Source organism: Equus przewalskii, chromosome 2 (genome assembly GCF_037783145.1).
Source record: "Equus przewalskii isolate Varuska chromosome 2, EquPr2, whole genome shotgun sequence".
In the NCBI taxonomy this organism is placed as follows: Eukaryota; Metazoa; Chordata; class Mammalia; order Perissodactyla; family Equidae; genus Equus; species Equus przewalskii.
In genome coordinates, this window is record NC_091832.1 from 79,321,986 (window position 1) to 79,340,914 (window position 18,929).

The 18,929-nt window shown below is 35.2% G+C and overlaps 1 protein-coding gene across 2 annotated transcripts; it reads right to left on the bottom strand.

Annotated features, from left to right (window-relative positions):
• Nucleotides 1-3,853: 3,853 nt before the first annotated feature.
• FGB (fibrinogen beta chain) lies at nucleotides 3,854-11,914 on the bottom strand. Of its 2 annotated transcripts, XM_008524540.2 has the most exons (9): nucleotides 11,733-11,914; nucleotides 11,483-11,503; nucleotides 8,712-8,903; nucleotides 8,055-8,238; nucleotides 6,792-7,019; nucleotides 6,131-6,244; nucleotides 5,643-5,768; nucleotides 5,134-5,419; nucleotides 3,854-4,522 (listed from the first exon to the last, which is right to left on the bottom strand). In XM_008524540.2, exons 1-9 carry the CDS (start codon nucleotides 11,835-11,837, stop codon nucleotides 4,291-4,293), a joined length of 1,488 nt encoding a protein of 495 aa, XP_008522762.1. In that variant the 5' UTR covers nucleotides 11,838-11,914; the 3' UTR covers nucleotides 3,854-4,290. The 2 variants fall into 2 exon arrangements, with proteins under 2 accessions (XP_008522762.1, XP_070467635.1); XM_070611534.1 differs by lacking the exon at nucleotides 6,792-7,019 and having other exon boundaries at nucleotides 11,733-11,890.
• Nucleotides 11,915-18,929: the final 7,015 nt, after the last annotated feature.

Sequence of the window (18,929 nt, forward strand, 5' to 3'; positions counted from 1 at the left end):
CAGAAGCAAGAAAATTTAAGAGGACCTGCTATGTTTGAGCTGAGGAAGGCTCAGCTATAATACAGTAATTTCCCTGTTCATCAGCTCACTGCTGAAGGTGACTAAATGTTGATTGCAACAGAGCGCTCTGGAAAATATTTGCCAAATTCACCTTTGACTCTGTCTACAATAGGTCTATGACCTTAAGGTTATGTAAACTGTTGCAAAACTGCATTAAAAGTATCTCCTTTTGAGAGATAAAGCAAATGTAGCAAAAAACTGGTTAATTTAGGGGAAAGGTAAAGAGGTAGTCATTAAACTATTCTTGCAATTTCTCTGTAGGACTGAAACTTTTCCAAATAAAAAGGTTTTGGAGAATTACATGTAATTCAGTCAAGAAACAAAATCAAAAACATATTGCCTGTTGGCCACATCTTGGTTGGGAGAAGGAGAGAAAGCATACAGTGATTAATATATTGGTACCACGTAAGACTATTTGCAAAAGCATATGACTCTCCCACTCTAATCACTTAGGAAATAAAATATTTGAGTAAATAGAGGGTAATATAATGTTCCTGTTTACTATCTTACATACATAAAGAATGATTAAGAACTTGTATAAAAGGTGATTATGCTAATAGAAAATTGGGGGAAAGACATGAAAGGTAACTCTCAAAAGAAGATAGACAAACGGTCATTAAAAGTTTTAAAATCTCTTTCTTGCACTGGTAATTGAAGATATGAAAATTAAAGTAATTGTCAATATTTTAATCACAGCATTCTGCATAGTGAGGGAAAAGAAAAATTTCAAAAAACACCCGTAATTCTGTGCCTCAAACGTAAACTGATACAATCTTTCTGGAGAGTTATTTGGCAATACGTATATTTTAAAAACTTTTAGAATGCCAAAACCCTTTATTACCTCTAGATATTCTGCTTCTAAGAATTTATTCTAGAAGAATATAGATAATGATGTATATTATATATAATATATATTATATATATGAAAAGAAAGTTTATGTAGAAAAATGCTAGTTTCAATATTGTCTTCATTAGAAAAAGGTTGGAAAAATCTAAATGACAGAGACTTGCTTAAAAAGACTTAGAACATATTCACATGATGAAATATTGTATGGCCATTAAAAAATGTATTATAGAGAATAATATTACAGAAGAATATTAAGTAACATGGAAAATTTTCCAAGACACAATGTGAAAAATTCAGGTATTAAGGCATGTACAGGATAATAAGAAAAATGTAAACCAAGATATTAGCTGCTTTTCTGTTAGCATTGAAATTATAAGTGGTTCTACTTTTTTTTCAAATAATATGTACTACTTTCATTATTTAAAAATTACAATTTATGTTTTTAAAATACACAGAAACTATTCCTTTTGTGAGGGTTAGCCATAATTATGTACCAACACATGGTGGCTTGGTGCAGGATTGAGCAACGGTGGAAGCTCAAGTAGGAAGCATCGAATAACATGCCACAGTGGGGAGAGGGATGCAATTCAGAAACTGCAGTTTCAGCTCTATGTACAAATGGTGGGTAGCGTCTTTAATTTGTTTCTACACTTCAAAATAACTAAAAGTCCAACCTTGAGAATCACCTGAGACTGACAGGCCCGGGAACAGAAATAGTGGTTTCAGGTGTTTGGAGACCATGTTGATAAACTCAGGTCGAGTCTTAAACGTAGGCAGGGTCACCTCTGAGTAACAGTAGTTTCCAAGATGACAGCTTGCTCTAATATTGCCTCATGGTCACCATTTGAGTGAAAAAGCGCCAAATAAGAAAGTGTGAGTCCTAGGTAAATGCAAATGTAGCCTGTATCAGTCTATCCAAAATCCAGGCAGTGACCAGAATCTCTGGGGACATTTATTTAAAAATACAGACTCAGGCTCTTCCCATGTAGAGTCTCTGTCATAATAAACTTAGATTGACAACAGGAAATCTGTATTTTAAATGAGCTCTTCAGGTTTAAATGACCAGTGTACATGATATTTAGTGTGTGATGGCTAAACAGAAATGTCAGCTAAGCCACTTCAGCTGGTAGTGTGTCCCGTCATCCACATTTTTGCCCCAAGTGGAGAAATGTGTTCAATTTAAAAGACAATCCCTTAATTACATTGGTCAGCTGTTTTCCTTGGGTCCTAAATGCAGAGGAAGTGGAAGTTTACTTCCCAAGTGCGTATATCCTTTATAGTTTGTTACATAATTTCAGTCATAATTGTGTAATAAACTATATTATAGTTCTCAGCCATAGTGTATGATTAATGATTTTCAACTAATTTTTTTATTATTTTTGTAAAGTCATGAGTTAATCTTTTTAGATCCTGCTTTATATATTCTAACTCGGGGACACTACCTTCTTATTGTATTCAAAATTGTGATGCTTGAATGGGCAAGTCAGATATGTCGCATTTCTTATCAAATGACAACTTAAGAAAGCTTATTTCTTTCTAGATGGACTTGCGTATTACATATTACCCAGGCATGGTCTCTGTGTTTCTGCAGTTTGTGGGTTAACTAAGAATTGACTATCAGATTATCTACTTTACTGGTTTTTAACCTGTGGCTTTACTTTAAGCTCCAGGGATTCAGGAGATCCTCTGTGAATGTGTAAGGGGGTTGGGTGAAGGTCTGAGGGATACTGCCCATGGATCAGGCTCCTGCCATCTCCCCTTCTTTGATTCAATAGGCTTTTGATACACTCAGTCCTGCTGCAAAATTTCTACTTTCAGGTATTTTGCATATTGAGTTTGTGTGTGTCTTTATTGGAAAATGGGTTCTGTATAAAAAAAGGATATCCAAGATCTTTGTAATGATTGGATTTAATCATCCATAATTTATGAATTAATGAAAATAAGCTTTTCTGACAGGCTGATGATTCTGGAATCAAAGATGAATAAGAGTTCATTATTAGTGAAGGAGAAAGGTATGTAAAACAGACAAATTGCAGTTGAAAATAAACAGCAATTTGTCAGAGATGGTGTTGGGGGGAAGATGCTGTTAACAATGGGAGCACCATGTAAAAGGGCTTGACCTGCCTCGGAAAGGTGAAAAATTCACTATGATAAGATTGTGATAAGAACTAAGGAATTTTGATTTTAACATTTAGATAACAAGGAGCTGACATTAAGCAAGAAAGTAAGTTAGCCAGAATTTTCCATTTTTAGCACAATATACGTGATGGCAGAGTAATAGATAGATGGAGTACAGGTAAGGGTGGAACAGAACTCATGGCACAGAAACCAGGTAAAAGCCGAAGTTGGATTTGATGAGGAATTAAGAGAGTGAGAGCATTTCCAAGATAGAAATTAACAACCTTTGCTTAGACGCAAAGGTTAAGAGGATAAACTTCAGGACAATAAACTTCCGTGAAAATCAGTCGCATTGATGTTACATTAGGGAAGGAGGATCTGGGGTCATGGGGTTGCCCATGGCAGCTGGAGTGAAGTGCTGAGAGAATATAAAGTAAAAGAAATGTTGAGATCATACATTCATTTCTTCGACAGAAGTGGAAAGAACAGAAAATCCACTTCTACTTTAGTTCTGCCTGACTACGTAAAAAAATACCCAGTTGAGGCCAATAGGCCTAATTCCCAGGGGCGGTAGGTGACTGCTGCTTCCTATCTCATTATTTCCTTCAAAAAGCAAATGGTAAAGATTTGTTCTCCAGGGAATCTCTGATCCCAAAGTCTAGTGAAGTGTCAGAGTAGTGGTTTGTCTATGGTGCAGAGAGACAGTTTGAATCTTCGAATGTTCGGTGCCAGTTTATTAGCTACTTAGGGTTGTAAATGCTTCTCTTTTCTTACAACTTCAAAGTCTAACCCATTGTCCATGTGGATTACAAAATAAGAAAACATTAATTTATTGTGAGACTGCTTTAATTAATAAATCTTTTTGAAAGTTCTCTGTTACACATTGTACATAAATAGAGTTTTAAAAGTGGACTTTTAAACATAAGTTTTATAAGTTTTAGTTTGCCTCACAGTTTTCCTACAAGGAGGGAAAATTCCTCTTCCTAATTTAAAACTTTCCACAATCAACTGCAATTGAAATTATGAACACTGACTGTCCACAATTATCATTTTAGTTACTTCTTGGTGGGCAACATAAATGAATAATACAAAAGAAAATCACATGCTATTTTTAATGTCATTTATCCTAAATACTTTTTCCAAAAAGTCACACTCGCAACCTTTTGATAGTTTTAGACGGATAGAATGTGAGAAAGAAAATTCCAATGACATAATATATAAAAATGTTGTTACATATAGAAGAATAAAAATCTGTGTTTTGGGGACTATTGCTGTGGGAAATAGGGCCTGATCTTCATAGAAATTTTCTTCATGGAGTACCAGGACCCCTTCCAGTTCATCCATACCACTCCATCATCCGTGCCATGTTTTGCCATGTCCCAGCTGTACTGCCCACCCCAGTAGTATCTGCCGTTTGGATTGGCTGCATGGCATCTATTATACCACCATCCACCACCATCCTCTTTAGAACACTGCTTTCTGGGATCTGTAGTTGTCCTGAAAGGAAAGGTGTTTGGGGTTATTAGAACTGCAGTGCTGTCAAGTTAATTCTTTGCAAAGTACCCATAGAGGAGTGCTGTGTCCAGTACTCCTTCCCTCTGGTTCTATAAGTAAAGTCACTATAATACACCAAAGCCTTCTCTGCCTTATAGGAAGAAAGGGAGAGAACTGGGCCTAAGTGGCAAATTCATCTATATTAGTGACTTTATACTGAAATGATAGCTTTCAGATACCTTAGTATTAGAGAACCCCAGAAAGAAAAATGAAGGTTTCAATATACACATTAGAATATAGAGATAGAGAAATTCATCTAAGCACTCACTACTCAGAAAGTAACTGTGCTCTACTCCCAGTTCTATCTTTTGTAGTTGTATGACTTTGGATAAGTTACTTAATCTCTCTAAACTTCATCCATAAAATGAGAATAATAATGGCAACTTTATAGTTGAAATGCTCTAGAGTGATACAAAAGGAGCTTAGTACTCTGGCTCACACACAGTAAGTACCCAAGAAATGACAGTTGTTAATAACATTAGCTATCATTACTGATTCCAAGGAACAATATTAGTAGTGACTTTTGAAGCAGGAGTGAAGAACACAACACATACCAGCCGTCATTGTCTCTGTCGTATGTGCTGAAGTACATGCCGTTGTGAATGGTCATGGTTCTGTTTTCTCCCACCAGTTGAGAAGCTCCGTCCACGAGGGCATTGCCAGCTGTTCCCTTATATTTGCCCACTGAGAGTTGGTATTTGTCGCCCTCACCCTTTACAGTGAATCCTTCGTAGAGTGCCTTCACCTTATCTCCTCTCCAGTCCTCCATTTCAATCAAAAGTACTGTGGGTCCCATCATTGTAAGTTGGCTAATTTTATCATTTCCAAGCCAATACTCACCTAACGGAAAAAATAAAATAAAATCTCACCAAAAATAAAACCTTTGGAAACTAAAAACTGCCCTTCTTTGCTTATCTTTAGCTTTCAGATTCTTTTTGTAAACTCTTCTTAACCTCCTAAAAGTTGTAAAAACAGACTCCCACCACTATCTTCTTTAAATGGGAAAAAAAAAAAAAAACCCATTTTAAATAGAATGATTTTATTTTGTACTCCCAGTTTTTACCTGGTAGGCCACAGTATTTTTTCCCATCTGCATTGGTTGCAATATTTCCAAATCCTTGTTTGTATGGATCCCATTTCCTGCCAAAGTCAACACTACCATCCTGGCGGTTCTGAATTACCGTCCATCCTTTGGTTAAAAGAAACAAAAACAGCACATATTAACCAACAACAAATAATGGCACTTGAGGATAATGTCTGAATTCCTTGTCCACTTAATTATTTTATCCATGCCTATATTTAGTGCTCCAAAATAGATCTAATAAGGAAACAAATATGAGAGGAAAACTCTTAAAATCTTTGGAAACGGCAAGCGCTTTATCTTACTGCAAATTGTGAATCGTGGAAATTTTATAACTTTCAAAATATCAGATTACATTCAAAATCAAATGGCTCATTGTTAGTTTTGCTAAAGCTAGATTTTATCTTCTGGCATTTTATGGTATCAAAATAATTACAGAATAATTGCTCGACAACTATTAAAATACTTACCTCCACTCTCTGTGGTCATATCACAGTATACTCTATATGGTTTGGCAGAACGGTCAGGCTGAATGAGATACATTTCAGATGTTTCACCTCCATTCCTGATAACCTCCTCACATTCTGCAACCATAAGATAATATATTATAGTCAGGGACCTACAAGACAATTACTCAGTCTTTAGTTACTAATTTTATAAGATAACTGATTGCATAAGTTACTGAGAAATGTTTTATTTTAGACATTTGAGAATCTACTATAGAAATTGAATCTTGTTTTTCTGAAAATCGCACTTAGTTTTGAGGACTTCTATCTGCCAAAGGGATGAAAAAAGTCCTTCACCACCTTTTGTGTCCTGGGATACCCATAAACTGCAAACCACATAGGATGGAGAAACTCTTACATCTATCCATGGTTCTACCATCTATTCAAGCAAGTGTGTGTATATTAAACAGGTGGGACTACCACCATCATTACACTACATCATGCATCAAAAACTGGCAAATGCATTAGGCTAAGTCAGAACACAGCATGCCAGAAATAACTTCATGATGTGCTGTAACGTCATTAGGGTCTGTTAGGGAAAATCCACCAGACTTTATTTACTTCTTTTATTTTTGGAGAGTGTGAGTTCTTCTGGAACCCTATAGAAATATGTTTAACTAGTTACCTCTGCCAGACACTACAGGAATATTGCAACTGACAGTGCATGGGTTGCGGCAGTATTCCATCTGCGCTGAGACATCAGATTCTAATTTTTGTATTTTGCTTCTCAAGTTTTCCAGGATTGAACGGAGCACACGAATGTTAGTTGGGACATTACTATTCACAGTCTCATCTATATACAGTTGGTGCTTTTCCAGCTCTGAGGAGTATTCACCTACTACATTTTCATTATCTGGGAAAGCAAAATTATGTAGGAATAGTTAGCATTTTCTCTGGATAAAAAATTCTCAATATATTCAACTATACAATTATTATTTTGATTTCCTGAGAATAAACTAATAGACACTGAGCTACCATCAGGCAGTCATGAAATACAGTTCTACTTAAGTGAAATTATTTGGCCCATGGCATATATAAATTAACAGATAGTCTAGCTAATATACTAGTAATTTACCTTAGTTGTAAGCTAAAAATTATGCCCAATAATAAATACAATAGGTTGTTTATTTCTTTGGTGAGGAAAAGAGGAGAAAGCAGTATTTAGGCCTTCTATCTTAGAAGTTTAACATCTTGTGGAGTGGATACATTTGCTTTACTTATCCATCCCACGTAAGTACAGCAGAGCTTTGAAATTTACAAGAAAGATGTGATGATTCCTTTGAAAAATGTTCAATGAAATGGATGAATGAATTAATTAATTGTTCAATGAATGAAATGTTCAATGAAAAGTGTTCATTTTTCAATTCCTTTGAAAATTGTTGGGTGTGCTGCTCACTGAGATGCCTATGCCAGGCTCACTCACTAGCTGATTCCTAACCACCAAGCCAATAACACTTCACATTCAGATCTCAAGATTCAAAGGTTAGGTATCATTCACTGCAAATACACTTGAATATATCATGGCTATTCTGATATTCAAATTCTCAAAGGTTAAATCTATAAATGCTAAATTTTTACTCTGTGAATATTGTCTTCTAAGCTACAAGACAAGTTTCTTATAGACTAAAAATAAATCACAGTGAAATTTTTCATAGAAAATCATCCTTGGTGATGCCAGACTGGGAATAAGAGTTGATAGTACTTATCTGATAAGTTGCAAGTGAAGGTACCTGCGTGAGGACCTAAGGATAGTCAGGCTCACCCTGAAAGCAGCATGGATGCTACTTAGGCTAATCTAGAAATGCCAGTCTTCTCATAATCATACATTCCCATGCAGTCTATAAGTTCCAAGTTTTATGAGTTAAATAGAAAACACAAAGATATCTACCTTTTAATTGCTTCTCCCTCTTTTTCCACATCTCTTTTAGCGCAGTTATATACTGAAAGTTGCTAGAAGAGCTCTGGGAAATAGACTCCACATTATGACTTAACTCATTTACACTGTTTCTGACTGATCTTTCCTGTTTTACCAAAGTATCTTGCAACTGACATCCTGTAGGACACAACACTCCCTGAAAACAAAGAAAATAGCAGCCATGAGATGAAGGATGTGGGTTATGGACATTTGTGAAAAGAATACAAAGCGAAAATCCAACCGTATCATTAGCCAATGTAAAAGTTTGTAATTTGATTTTATTTATGTAAGAGCAGAAATTCAAGAGTCATCATTATATTCCTTGAAGATTAAAAATAGTCCTTACCACACAGTAAACATAATTAGGCTATGAAAATTTTACCACCTGAACAAAATACAAAGATAAAGGCAACACTTACGTGTAGTCATTTGTAAGCTTGGGCCCAAACCAAAGGAAACTAGAAAGGAACCCTTAACCAAAGACCCAATAAGTTTATGTTTTGTATTTTGTTTCCAAATTAAACAAAGTAACAATGATGGCAATGTCAATATATCATTAGGAAGTCACGATGAATACAGGCTTTCTCTGCATGGGAGATCCCCTCCTTCAAGAAACGCCAGTGCACCTACCAGGTCTGGGTCAGCATGAACACAGCCTCCAGCATCAGGGGCTTTTCTTTCCACTTTCTTTTTGTTGGCTGCTACTTTGGCTGGACGAGGCCGATAGCCAGGTCCACTGATGGGAGGTGGGGCAGGTTTCAGGCTGAGAGGCTCTTCCCTCTTCTTGTCAAGGGGTCGATGACTCCGGGCATCAAAGGTGACCTTCAAGGAATCAGGCAGAAATAAAATGTAGAGTGTTATAGAAGATTTGAGATGTAAGTATTCCAACACCCTCATTTTATAATTTCTTTTATTACATGACTCATGAATTTGCTTAAAGTCCTTCAACCGGCTAGTTGTTATTCATAAATCAATAGGTTGCTTAGGTCTCTTCAGCAACAATAGAAAGAAAAACTGCACAAAAAGCTATTGTACCTGAGGTAGTTTGTTAAAAGAGGCTCTAAAATAAAGCTGCATCAGATTATGAATCATAAAGACCTCAGATTCCTGAAACTTACACATTGGAACACCCAATATATTAAGGAATCTATACTGTCAGGAAGAATAAATATTCTCAAACCACTTGAATAACTAAATTCCGGTAATTATTAATTATTTCCCAACTTTCAATTTTTACAAATTGGTGATTAATTTGGCTAACTACTATATAATAATATTTAAGAGGCAATACAGATTTATTAAAAGTAACATTGACTTAGGATTGATTTGTAATAGGACAACCTTTGACCCTAACATGTTTGAAGAGGAGTAAAGTAGTACTCTGCACTAGAAGATGACTGTGAGGATTAAATGCCGTTGCATCGGACACTCTCAGAAGACTACCTGGCACATAATAAATACTCATTATTTTTGTCACAAAAACTTATAACAGATACTATCATTTAAGAGGCTTTTGTTGTCAGTGCTGTTGAATTGATTCCAACTCCTAGCAACCCTGTGTACATTTCATAGAGTTCTCATAGCCAATTTTTTGGAAAGTAGGGAAGCTCTGCTGAAACCTATCCACCACGCTGCTGGTATTTGAAATCAGCATCACGGCAACACGCAGCTGCTATAGTATGTCAACCAACAGATGGGTGGTATAGTTTCCTGACCAGAATGAGAACACAGGCCGTGGTGGTGAGAGCACTGAATTTCACCACCGCACCACCAGGGATGGCTGTTTAGGAGGTTTCACCACTACTCCAATCTTAATCTTCTGTCAACAAAATCATTTGTTAAACCATTTTCATGAAATTTCCCACGTGATTTCTTTATCAAGCACCCTGATTTTCTCACATTTAAAATAATTCTCAAGGTATGTGCATTAAGATGAACATTATTTGCTAACTTAAAAAAGATTGCATTAAAAGATAATGAAATGAAAAATATGCAATGCAATATAAAAGTATCAGCTTGGATTAACTGCATTATCATATGGTCTTTGTCACTAATTACACCTTTGGGGCTTAGTTACAAAATAAAATGACTAAATTTGAAGCAGAGACTAAGCTCTCTAGCTGTTTTGTGAGCCTAGAAGTCCTGGAGTGACTCTATTTGGATTTTACTGTCATTTATTCCTTAAGTTATCATAATATGTAACATTTAGTGGGAAGAGGCTAGACTTCAACCCCAGGCAGTTTAGTTCCAGATTCCCCTGCTTAATCGTTGAACTTAAACTATAGTATCTGTTATGTGTGATTGCAATAAAAATAATAACATGTAAAGATTCCGGGGAAATATACATATTTCATGTTGAAGATGTGGTCCCAGTCAAAGCTGACCTGTTCTAACAGGAATTTTATTTTATGAAATGTGATTCACCTATTTATTACAAATCAAAGGACAACCTAAGAAAAATATTTTCTGTTTATTTCAGAGTCCCATTAGAGAGGTAGCATGACGGTCTAGCTTTACTAGAAAAAAGGGAATAAAAACTGTTAAAAGAAATTATATGTGTATTTAGGTTTATGAAGACCACTTTTCGAAATAACTAAAACTAGGGAATCCCTTTTGAAGCCTAAACCAGTACGCTGTCTCTGTAAGGATTGCTTGGTGAGCAGGAATGTACAAGTGCTTAGCCAAGTATTTACAAAAGTTTACTCTTACACATTCTTTAAATTTTTCTTACTTAATGCAATTAACCAGACAACTGTCCTTTTATATGTGTAGTTTGATAGTTAGAACAATTAGGTTCCCCTCAAATTCAATAAAGGATCCAAAATGAATCACTTCATCTAAGCATTATTGTGTACTTCTATTTCTAGTATGATGATACTATATTATATACCAGAAATTTGATCACAATTCATTTCATAATAAAATTAAAGTTCTTTAAATCTTCATTTCCCTAAATGCACTTCTATATTTTTGATATTTTCAAACCCAAGGAATAAATCAGCAAACATAGTACTTGAGGAAAAACTGTTCTACAAATGAGTAAATCAAACTGAACTATTTGCTTCATAACCATTAATAATAAATACTACCTACAATTTAAGTTTTCTAATTTGAAAAAAACAATTTTTCATTTTTTATCACTGCACTTGGTCTACTCTGCTCTTAGATTCCATTGATAATTTTCATTAATAAATAGTAATTTCAGGAGCTATACATTACCCTCTTTCATCAAAGAGTCACCTATCTAGCACAGCTTTTTTCTTTTAAATATTGCTTTTATATTACTTTATAGTGTGCAAAATTTTCAGATTTTTGTCCACATAATTGTAATAACATATTTCTAGAACTAAATGAAAATCATAGTACTCAGTATAACAACAAGTGAGAAAAATTTATCTTACCTTAGTTCTCCCATCTTCTTCCTGGGAAAATAAAGGTGATAAACCAGAAAACAAGAAATTATTATTTTGTTTTCATAAAAGAAATACTATTTAACATTCTGTAAATAAAATGGGTCCCTGAAATTAACAATTCAATTTCATAACTCAAATCAGTGTTACTTTCATTAAAATAAACATTAACATATGATTACAATTGTTTTATTTCATATTAATAATATTAGTAATAATATAATAATTTTTAAAAAGTCACCTCATGATCATAGTCAAGAGCTTGGGACCTAACTACAGAAACACACAGTAGTAACAGAAATAGAAGTTTCATGGTTTTAAATTTTTGGAAGTTCCAAGAAACCATCCTTTGCTCGTAGACTTAACTGAGAGAACTCCAACCCTTATATACCTGAATCCTCCGTTAAGTATGACTTTAGAAATGGTTATCTTCCTTAGTTAATATTTAATTTTTTGGTTCACTTGTTGGCTGAACCATTTTATCTCTTAAGCAACATCTTCCCAGCAAGACTTATTTACCTGTCATACAGCTATTCTCTGTTGGCGGAATTAAGAAACACCAAAGTTCTTCAATTCATTTAGTTGGACAATATGATGGGAAATTAGGACATTCCTAACAGAGATGTGTACCACATTTCCTGTAAATTAATGTGGATGCTGCACAGGCTCACAAAGAATGTATGAGGAAAAAAATATGTTTAATCCAAGCTCAAAAAATTGGACCTACTCACAAGGCATCTGTTAACATTGGGAGCTCACTAAGGGTATACCGTAAATGCTTATGTTTTGAAGCAATCACGTAATTCAGTTTTAAAAGAAGCCATTAAAATCAAGAATAATGTTATATCACTGTGTGTTTGTCCTCTCTTTTAGACATTAATCAGAATAACAAAATTACAATTCATGCGTATGCTATGACAGACAAGCATCAAAAAGAAAATATTTGCTCTTTCGCTCTGACCCCTTTCATATTTTGTCCTTTATTAATATGTTAAAATGTTCAACAAATTGTAAACTTTATTAAAATGATGAGTAGATTACATATTTCTTTATAAAAATCATTATTATGGTGATTGAATATTTAACATTTTATTTTTACATAATATGTATATTTTATAGTTTATAAAAAAACCTTATTTTAACATTAGTGAAGCCTTCATACATCTGTTTCAAGTAGATGCTCAGACACTAAATGTGGCCTATTTCCTTTCGTCATTTCCTATAAGCACCAAATCCCCCTCTCTCATCTTTTCATTTGTTTGTTGCAATCAGGATTAACAACTCCTACAAGAATCAATAGGGAAACCAAAGTCAACAACACAAATTCCAGCAAGTGTGCTGCTTTATGGAAGTTTCTGAGGCTTTTGGTACAGAAAATGAAACATTCTCATTAAGTTCTTTAAATGATTTTATTAAGAAGATAGCAGGTTATCCAGGCTTGGATCAGGAGAGTTTTATTTTAAACCACTTTGAAGCAGACTCTTGATAATGGTATGAGACTCACTAAATTTCTTTCTTCTCTTGGTGGCATAGATTACATTCCCAAATTCTTTTAACTCAGCTTTATAGAAGCAAAGTATTGAGTTTAAATTAAGTAAAATACTTGTTAGATTTTTCCAAATTTATGTCCCATTTACGAGTACTGAGTAAATACTGTGCTTTAAGATTAGTTTAGTTTAAATTTTTCGTAGAAAAATACTCATCTGACTGAAAAACCAAATATGTATGTATTAATTAAAATAATATGCGAGAACACTTCCCTTCAAAACGTAACTGAGAAAAAGTTTATTTTAATAATCTAGTGAGGGTTTTATTTTAATGATGTCAGATTCTTGCTGGTTTAAAAAGACTGACTATGTTAAAAAGACTAAAATAACTTTTTTCTTTTGAGGTAACATTATCATATTACTTCGTTTTCAAACACTGACATTTCATCAACTAAGAATAGAACCAGGGGCTGGCCCAGTGGCACAGCAGTTAAGTGTGCACGTTCCACTTCTGTGGCCCGGGTTTCGCCAGTTCGGATCCCGGGTGCAGACATGGCACCTCTTGGCAAAAGCCATGCTGTGGCAGGCATCCCACATATAAAGTAGAGGAAGATGGGCATGTATGTTAGCTTAGGGCCAGTCTTCCTCAGCAGAAAGAGGAGGATTGGCAGTAGTTAGCTCAGGGCTAATCTTCCTCAAAAAAAAAAGGAAAAAAAATAAAGAAAGAATAGAACCATTATTTAATTTCCAGAAGTTTGTTATTTTCTTCTAGCGTATTATAGAATCTTGTACAACATTAAAACAAAAATTCCTTTACATTCCCAATTTTTTCTACTCTGACTGGCATTCTTGCCACCACCAGCAGGAAGGTGCAAGGAACCAACTAGAATGTACATTTCATAAGAGGGGAGACCTAATATTCATTCCACAAATAGTTCTTGAGAGCCTCCTATGTGACAGGTAGTGTGCTAGGTGCTGGGGATACATTGGTGAGCAAGATAGACATAGTAGGCATTCAATTTAAAAAATACAGAATGAACGAGTGAACTAGCCTTCATTGAAACATGCTGAGATGCCAACTCTGATAATCATCTATCTGATTTGATTCTTGAAACCACTAAGTTCCATAGATGATGAAACTGAGGCTCTGAGAGTTTAAGTAAACTACCCAAGGTGTACAGATTGTGAGTACTGGTACCAGGGATTGACACACGTCTGTCTGACCCTACAGTCCATGCTCTGTGCCCATTATACCATATTACCCAACAAAATATAAATATTATAAAGAATTTACCTGTTTGTTTTTGTTGTTGTTGTTGTTGTTGTTGTTTTGGCCAGTCCATTGTCTTGGGACAATAGTGTCTCAGACTGACGCACTCATTCTTAGCATTTATTTTCACTTAGCTTGACTCTCATATATGTTGTTCGTATGGATATTCAAGTCTGTGTGAGAGGCATGGCTGATGCAGTGATAATAACTATGATTTTCTTTATTTCTAGGCCTTGTTATTTTTTCCTATAGAGTTATATACAGCTAGTATACCCTCTAAAGTGTAAATAGTAACACTAGTAAAGTGTAGCTAGTAACACTCTAAAGCGTGTAATATTACAAAGTAAATGACCATGTTTTCAAAGAGGAGAAATATATTCACAGAGATTTTGCTTGCTAAAATGCTTAAATTTTTAAAAATGTTGATGCTATTGGTGGAGGAGGAAGGGAGTGCTATTTGCTCAGCTATGTTTTCAGGTCAAGAGTGCAGTGCTCTTCGTATTAGCCGATACGGTTACATAAATCAAGGGCAGTAAATCAGTGACAGAGAAACAGAGATAATCTGTCCTGCCCAGCAGCTCTCTGGCACGAAGAACAGATTTGCGGGCAGTGATCGTCAATGCACTTGTCAATCCTTCTACAATTCATTTCAGGCCCAGTCTATCCAGCACTAGGCAATTTGTTCATCAAATATTTAAAGCAGCTACTTTGTGGCTGGTAGTGCGCCAGGGGTCAAGGATACTTTAGTGACCAAGACAAACAAGTGCCCTATACTCATGAAGCTTTGTGTCTAGAGAGGAAGACAGAAAATGAAAACTACTTATAATAAGATGTGCCAAGCCTAAGACAGGGAAAGGTGAGGTTTTGGGGAACAGTAACTTAGAGATCTAATCTCCTACAGAGGGAAAAGGGAGTTGAAAGGAAAACGCTTTTGGACTTGAAACTTGTCATTTGAATGACTGTATGGTTCATATCATATACCTGCTACATGATGGGTATTTGATAAATATCTGTTGAACAAGTTTACGAAGGTATGACTGAGTCAATGATTCAATGGATAAAATGAAATACTGATTCTCTTTGCCTAAATAAGCATAGCTTTTGAGAAACTATACTAAATCATTATTAGCCTTTGTGTGTATTTTTCTTGTCTTATCCTGAGCTACAGTTTGAGAACCACTATCCAAGGGGAGATGCTATAATTGGTTAGCCATCTGCAATGGGAAGGCAGATTTTGCAGGAAAGAAGAGTAGGACCCAGCTCTGTCTCTTGTGGAGAGTCTCCCTCTATTGACTTGAAATATGTCAGTTAGCTTTTCTCAAAGGAGCTGATACAGAGCCCAGAGATAAGGGAAAAATAGAACATTTCTTTTTCAACCTAACGTTGATCATAAGAGCTAGAGAAAAGACAGAGATGCTCCTCTGCTTCTGTCACATTGAGACTCAAAACCACAAAGGGCGTAATGAACACCTGTTGGAGTGCTGCTCCTTTCTCCTGGAATGACTCCTAAAACACAGAAGTGGGACTCCAGTGGTCCTGGTAGTATTGTGATACCCTGACCCTCTAGCCAGAGGTGACTGTGCTACAGGTAGACCCCTTACCCAAACCAGCCCCATCAGCTTCTTTCCCCCAATTGAATGTGTGCAAAGGAAATAACCAGAGAATCAGGTCAATTGGCCTCATGTCATATTCATGGCAGCATTCTAGAGAGAAAGTCTACCAACTCCTGGAGCAGAAATAACCAAAACTTCTAAACTTGATTATTTTATTCTTCTGTCAAACATGTGGGACACCTGATGTTCTTCTAATAGCACCCATTCCCTTGTTATCTTTTGGTAAATTAGGCTCAGATGGCTTCTTGGGTTTGCTGAACTAATCCAAAGGGAAAATTAAGATCAAATTTTAGGAATTAGACTGACTATTTTTTTTAAAGCATAAATTGCACATTACAAAGAGAAGCTGTATTTCCAAACAATGAAATAAATCATGGAAAGCTTTTATACATTAAGTATATAGCACCAGCAGTAAAACTCTGTAGAATATGAAAACTTTGATTTTATTTTGGAGTATTTTAGTAACATTCATTTAAAAAGTCTTCCACTATTTAATAATTACTTCTTGAATTAAATTAAGAATATTTTCTGTAAAATGTGCTCAGGATTAGATTAATGGCATAACAGACATATTTATAATTTTGAGTCTTCTTATCCAAGAAAAATGTATGCATTTTCATTGATTCAAATATTTTTTTGTCCCTTAAATTCTTTTCATCTAGGTATTGCATGTTTTTGACCTACTGCTGTTATAAATAAGATCTTCCCCTATTAGATTTTTTAACTGCATATATGAAAGCTTGAATTTTGAATATTATTTTTGCACCAGGTATCTTAGTGAATTCTCTTATTGTTTCCAATAGTTTTTCCAGTTGATTTCTTGCTTTTTTTTTCAGGCATATAATCATAACGTTTGCAAATAAATATAGCTTTGCTTGATTATTTCCTATTTTACATCACTTATATCTTCTCTCATCCAATTGCACGACTAGTACTTTCAGAAAAAAATAAATGTGAATAATAATGATGATACCAGGAATTCTAGTTTTGTGGCTGACTAATGAGAATGTTCCTAATGTTAATCTATAAACATGATGCTGGCTTTTGGTAGCATATTTTTAAAGAAAGCCTAAAAACGACTAAATTATAATAGTAAAATATTCACGCAATCAAAATGCCTTAATCTTTTTAATTATTGCCTTCAAGAAGTGTTTCTGCCAACTAAACTCATTTTTGCAAATGATATATTTTTACAACTAAATTAGTATCTTATAACAACGTCAGAATAAAGTTTTATATAAACTAAATAAAATTGGGCACGGACTCACCTAAAAATAATGAAAATAATTTATTTTCATAAAATTTACAATGATCAGAAAGACAGACTGTCCTCGTACAAGCAATTCTCTGCCGTACACACAGGAAAGGGTTAAGATTAAATTAATGGCCACTGAAACAGCAGCATCTTTTCAAGGGTGAGCACATAACATACAGATACAGACACACAATATTCTTCCTACAGATTTAATACCTGTAACCCCACATCAAAATTAAGGTCTTGATGTCTTCCATCCCCACATTTAACTTGACACCTTACTTATTCAATCATTCAACAAATATTGAAAGCCTACCTGTTGCAAGTCAACTAGATGCTGGGTGCATGATATTGAGTATCACAGAATACTCACTCATACATCTATTAGGGAATACAGATAATTAAACAAATATTACTATCGAACATGGTAGTTTATGAACTCAGCCAAGAAGACTGAAAATGTCACCCTGCTATTTTTTTCTCTGTCAACATAAACACTGACATATTTTTGCAAACTAGAAACACAAATAACGATAATTTATGAGTTATGATCATGTCCAATTTTGACACTTGTTTTTGCGACATGGATGAGACTTCATAAAGTACAGGAAGGCAAAATCGTGATAAGCAACATTTCCTTCCTCTCTCTCTGTGTCACACACACACACCTTGCTAAGATGTTCATAACTTACAGTGCAGCCTAATTATGTCCCAGGCCTTCCCAGGCATTAACTGGAAGAATAGCTCCCAGGGCTGGCCCATGGCTGAGTGGTTAAGTTCGCGCACTTCGCTTGGGCAGCCCAGGGTTTCGCTGGTTCAAATCCTGGGTGTGAACACGGCACCGCTCATCAGGCCACGCTGAGGCAGTGTCCCACATGCCACAACTAGAAGGCCTCACAACTAAAAATACACAATTATGTACCGGGGAGCCTTGGGGAGAAAAAAGAAAAAAAATAAAATAAAAGCTCCCTCACTGTTTCCTGTGGTTCCAGAAGCTTTCCTCTCAACTGTGTTACCAAAAGTCACTTGCTAACACTACCTCAGCATTGGGGCCCCTTCTTAGCATTGTGATAAACAATTAGAGACCAAACTTCTGGAAGAAATGTTCAAGTATGCTTTTTCACATGTTCTGACCTCAGGAATGCAAAAAGAAATAACTTCTACCATTCATCTCTCTTAAATTAGTGAGGAGTTACAAATCTGAAATTCATGGGAAAAAGGACATATTGAGCCAAACAACTCTAAAGAATATTGTATATAAAGAGAGTAGTGTCTAAAAAATATTATATATTTACCCCTCTAAACTGAGAGAAACTTTAAGACATAATAATATTCATCATTTTTATGAGCAGAAAACTTTTCCTATAAAAAAGCTGATAAAAAGCCGATGAAAATGACACTGAAATCTTCATTCATGGGACCTATCACTACTCAATGGCAAATGACACAAGTATTTGGAAGAGAATAAAGACATCTTCTGTAGTGATAAATAAAAAAAGTAGTTTAACTAATGAAGTGAGGGCTTCCGTCAAATTTGTACTATGATTTTCACACAGACAATAATATTTACACTAATAAATTATTCACCATATCTGCTCTAGGAACAATACCCCTACCGTTATGAAGAGCAACAGTGACCCCTACTGCTCAAATAAGGTAGCTCTGGTGTCAGCCAGAACCCGGATTCTTAACCTGTTCTGGATTCCAGATTCTTTTATGAATCCAAAGAAACCTGTAGGTCTTTTCAACAGAAAAAAAATATGGTTTTTACATAAGTAAATATAGGTGATTTATGGATCCCTGAGCTAAATAG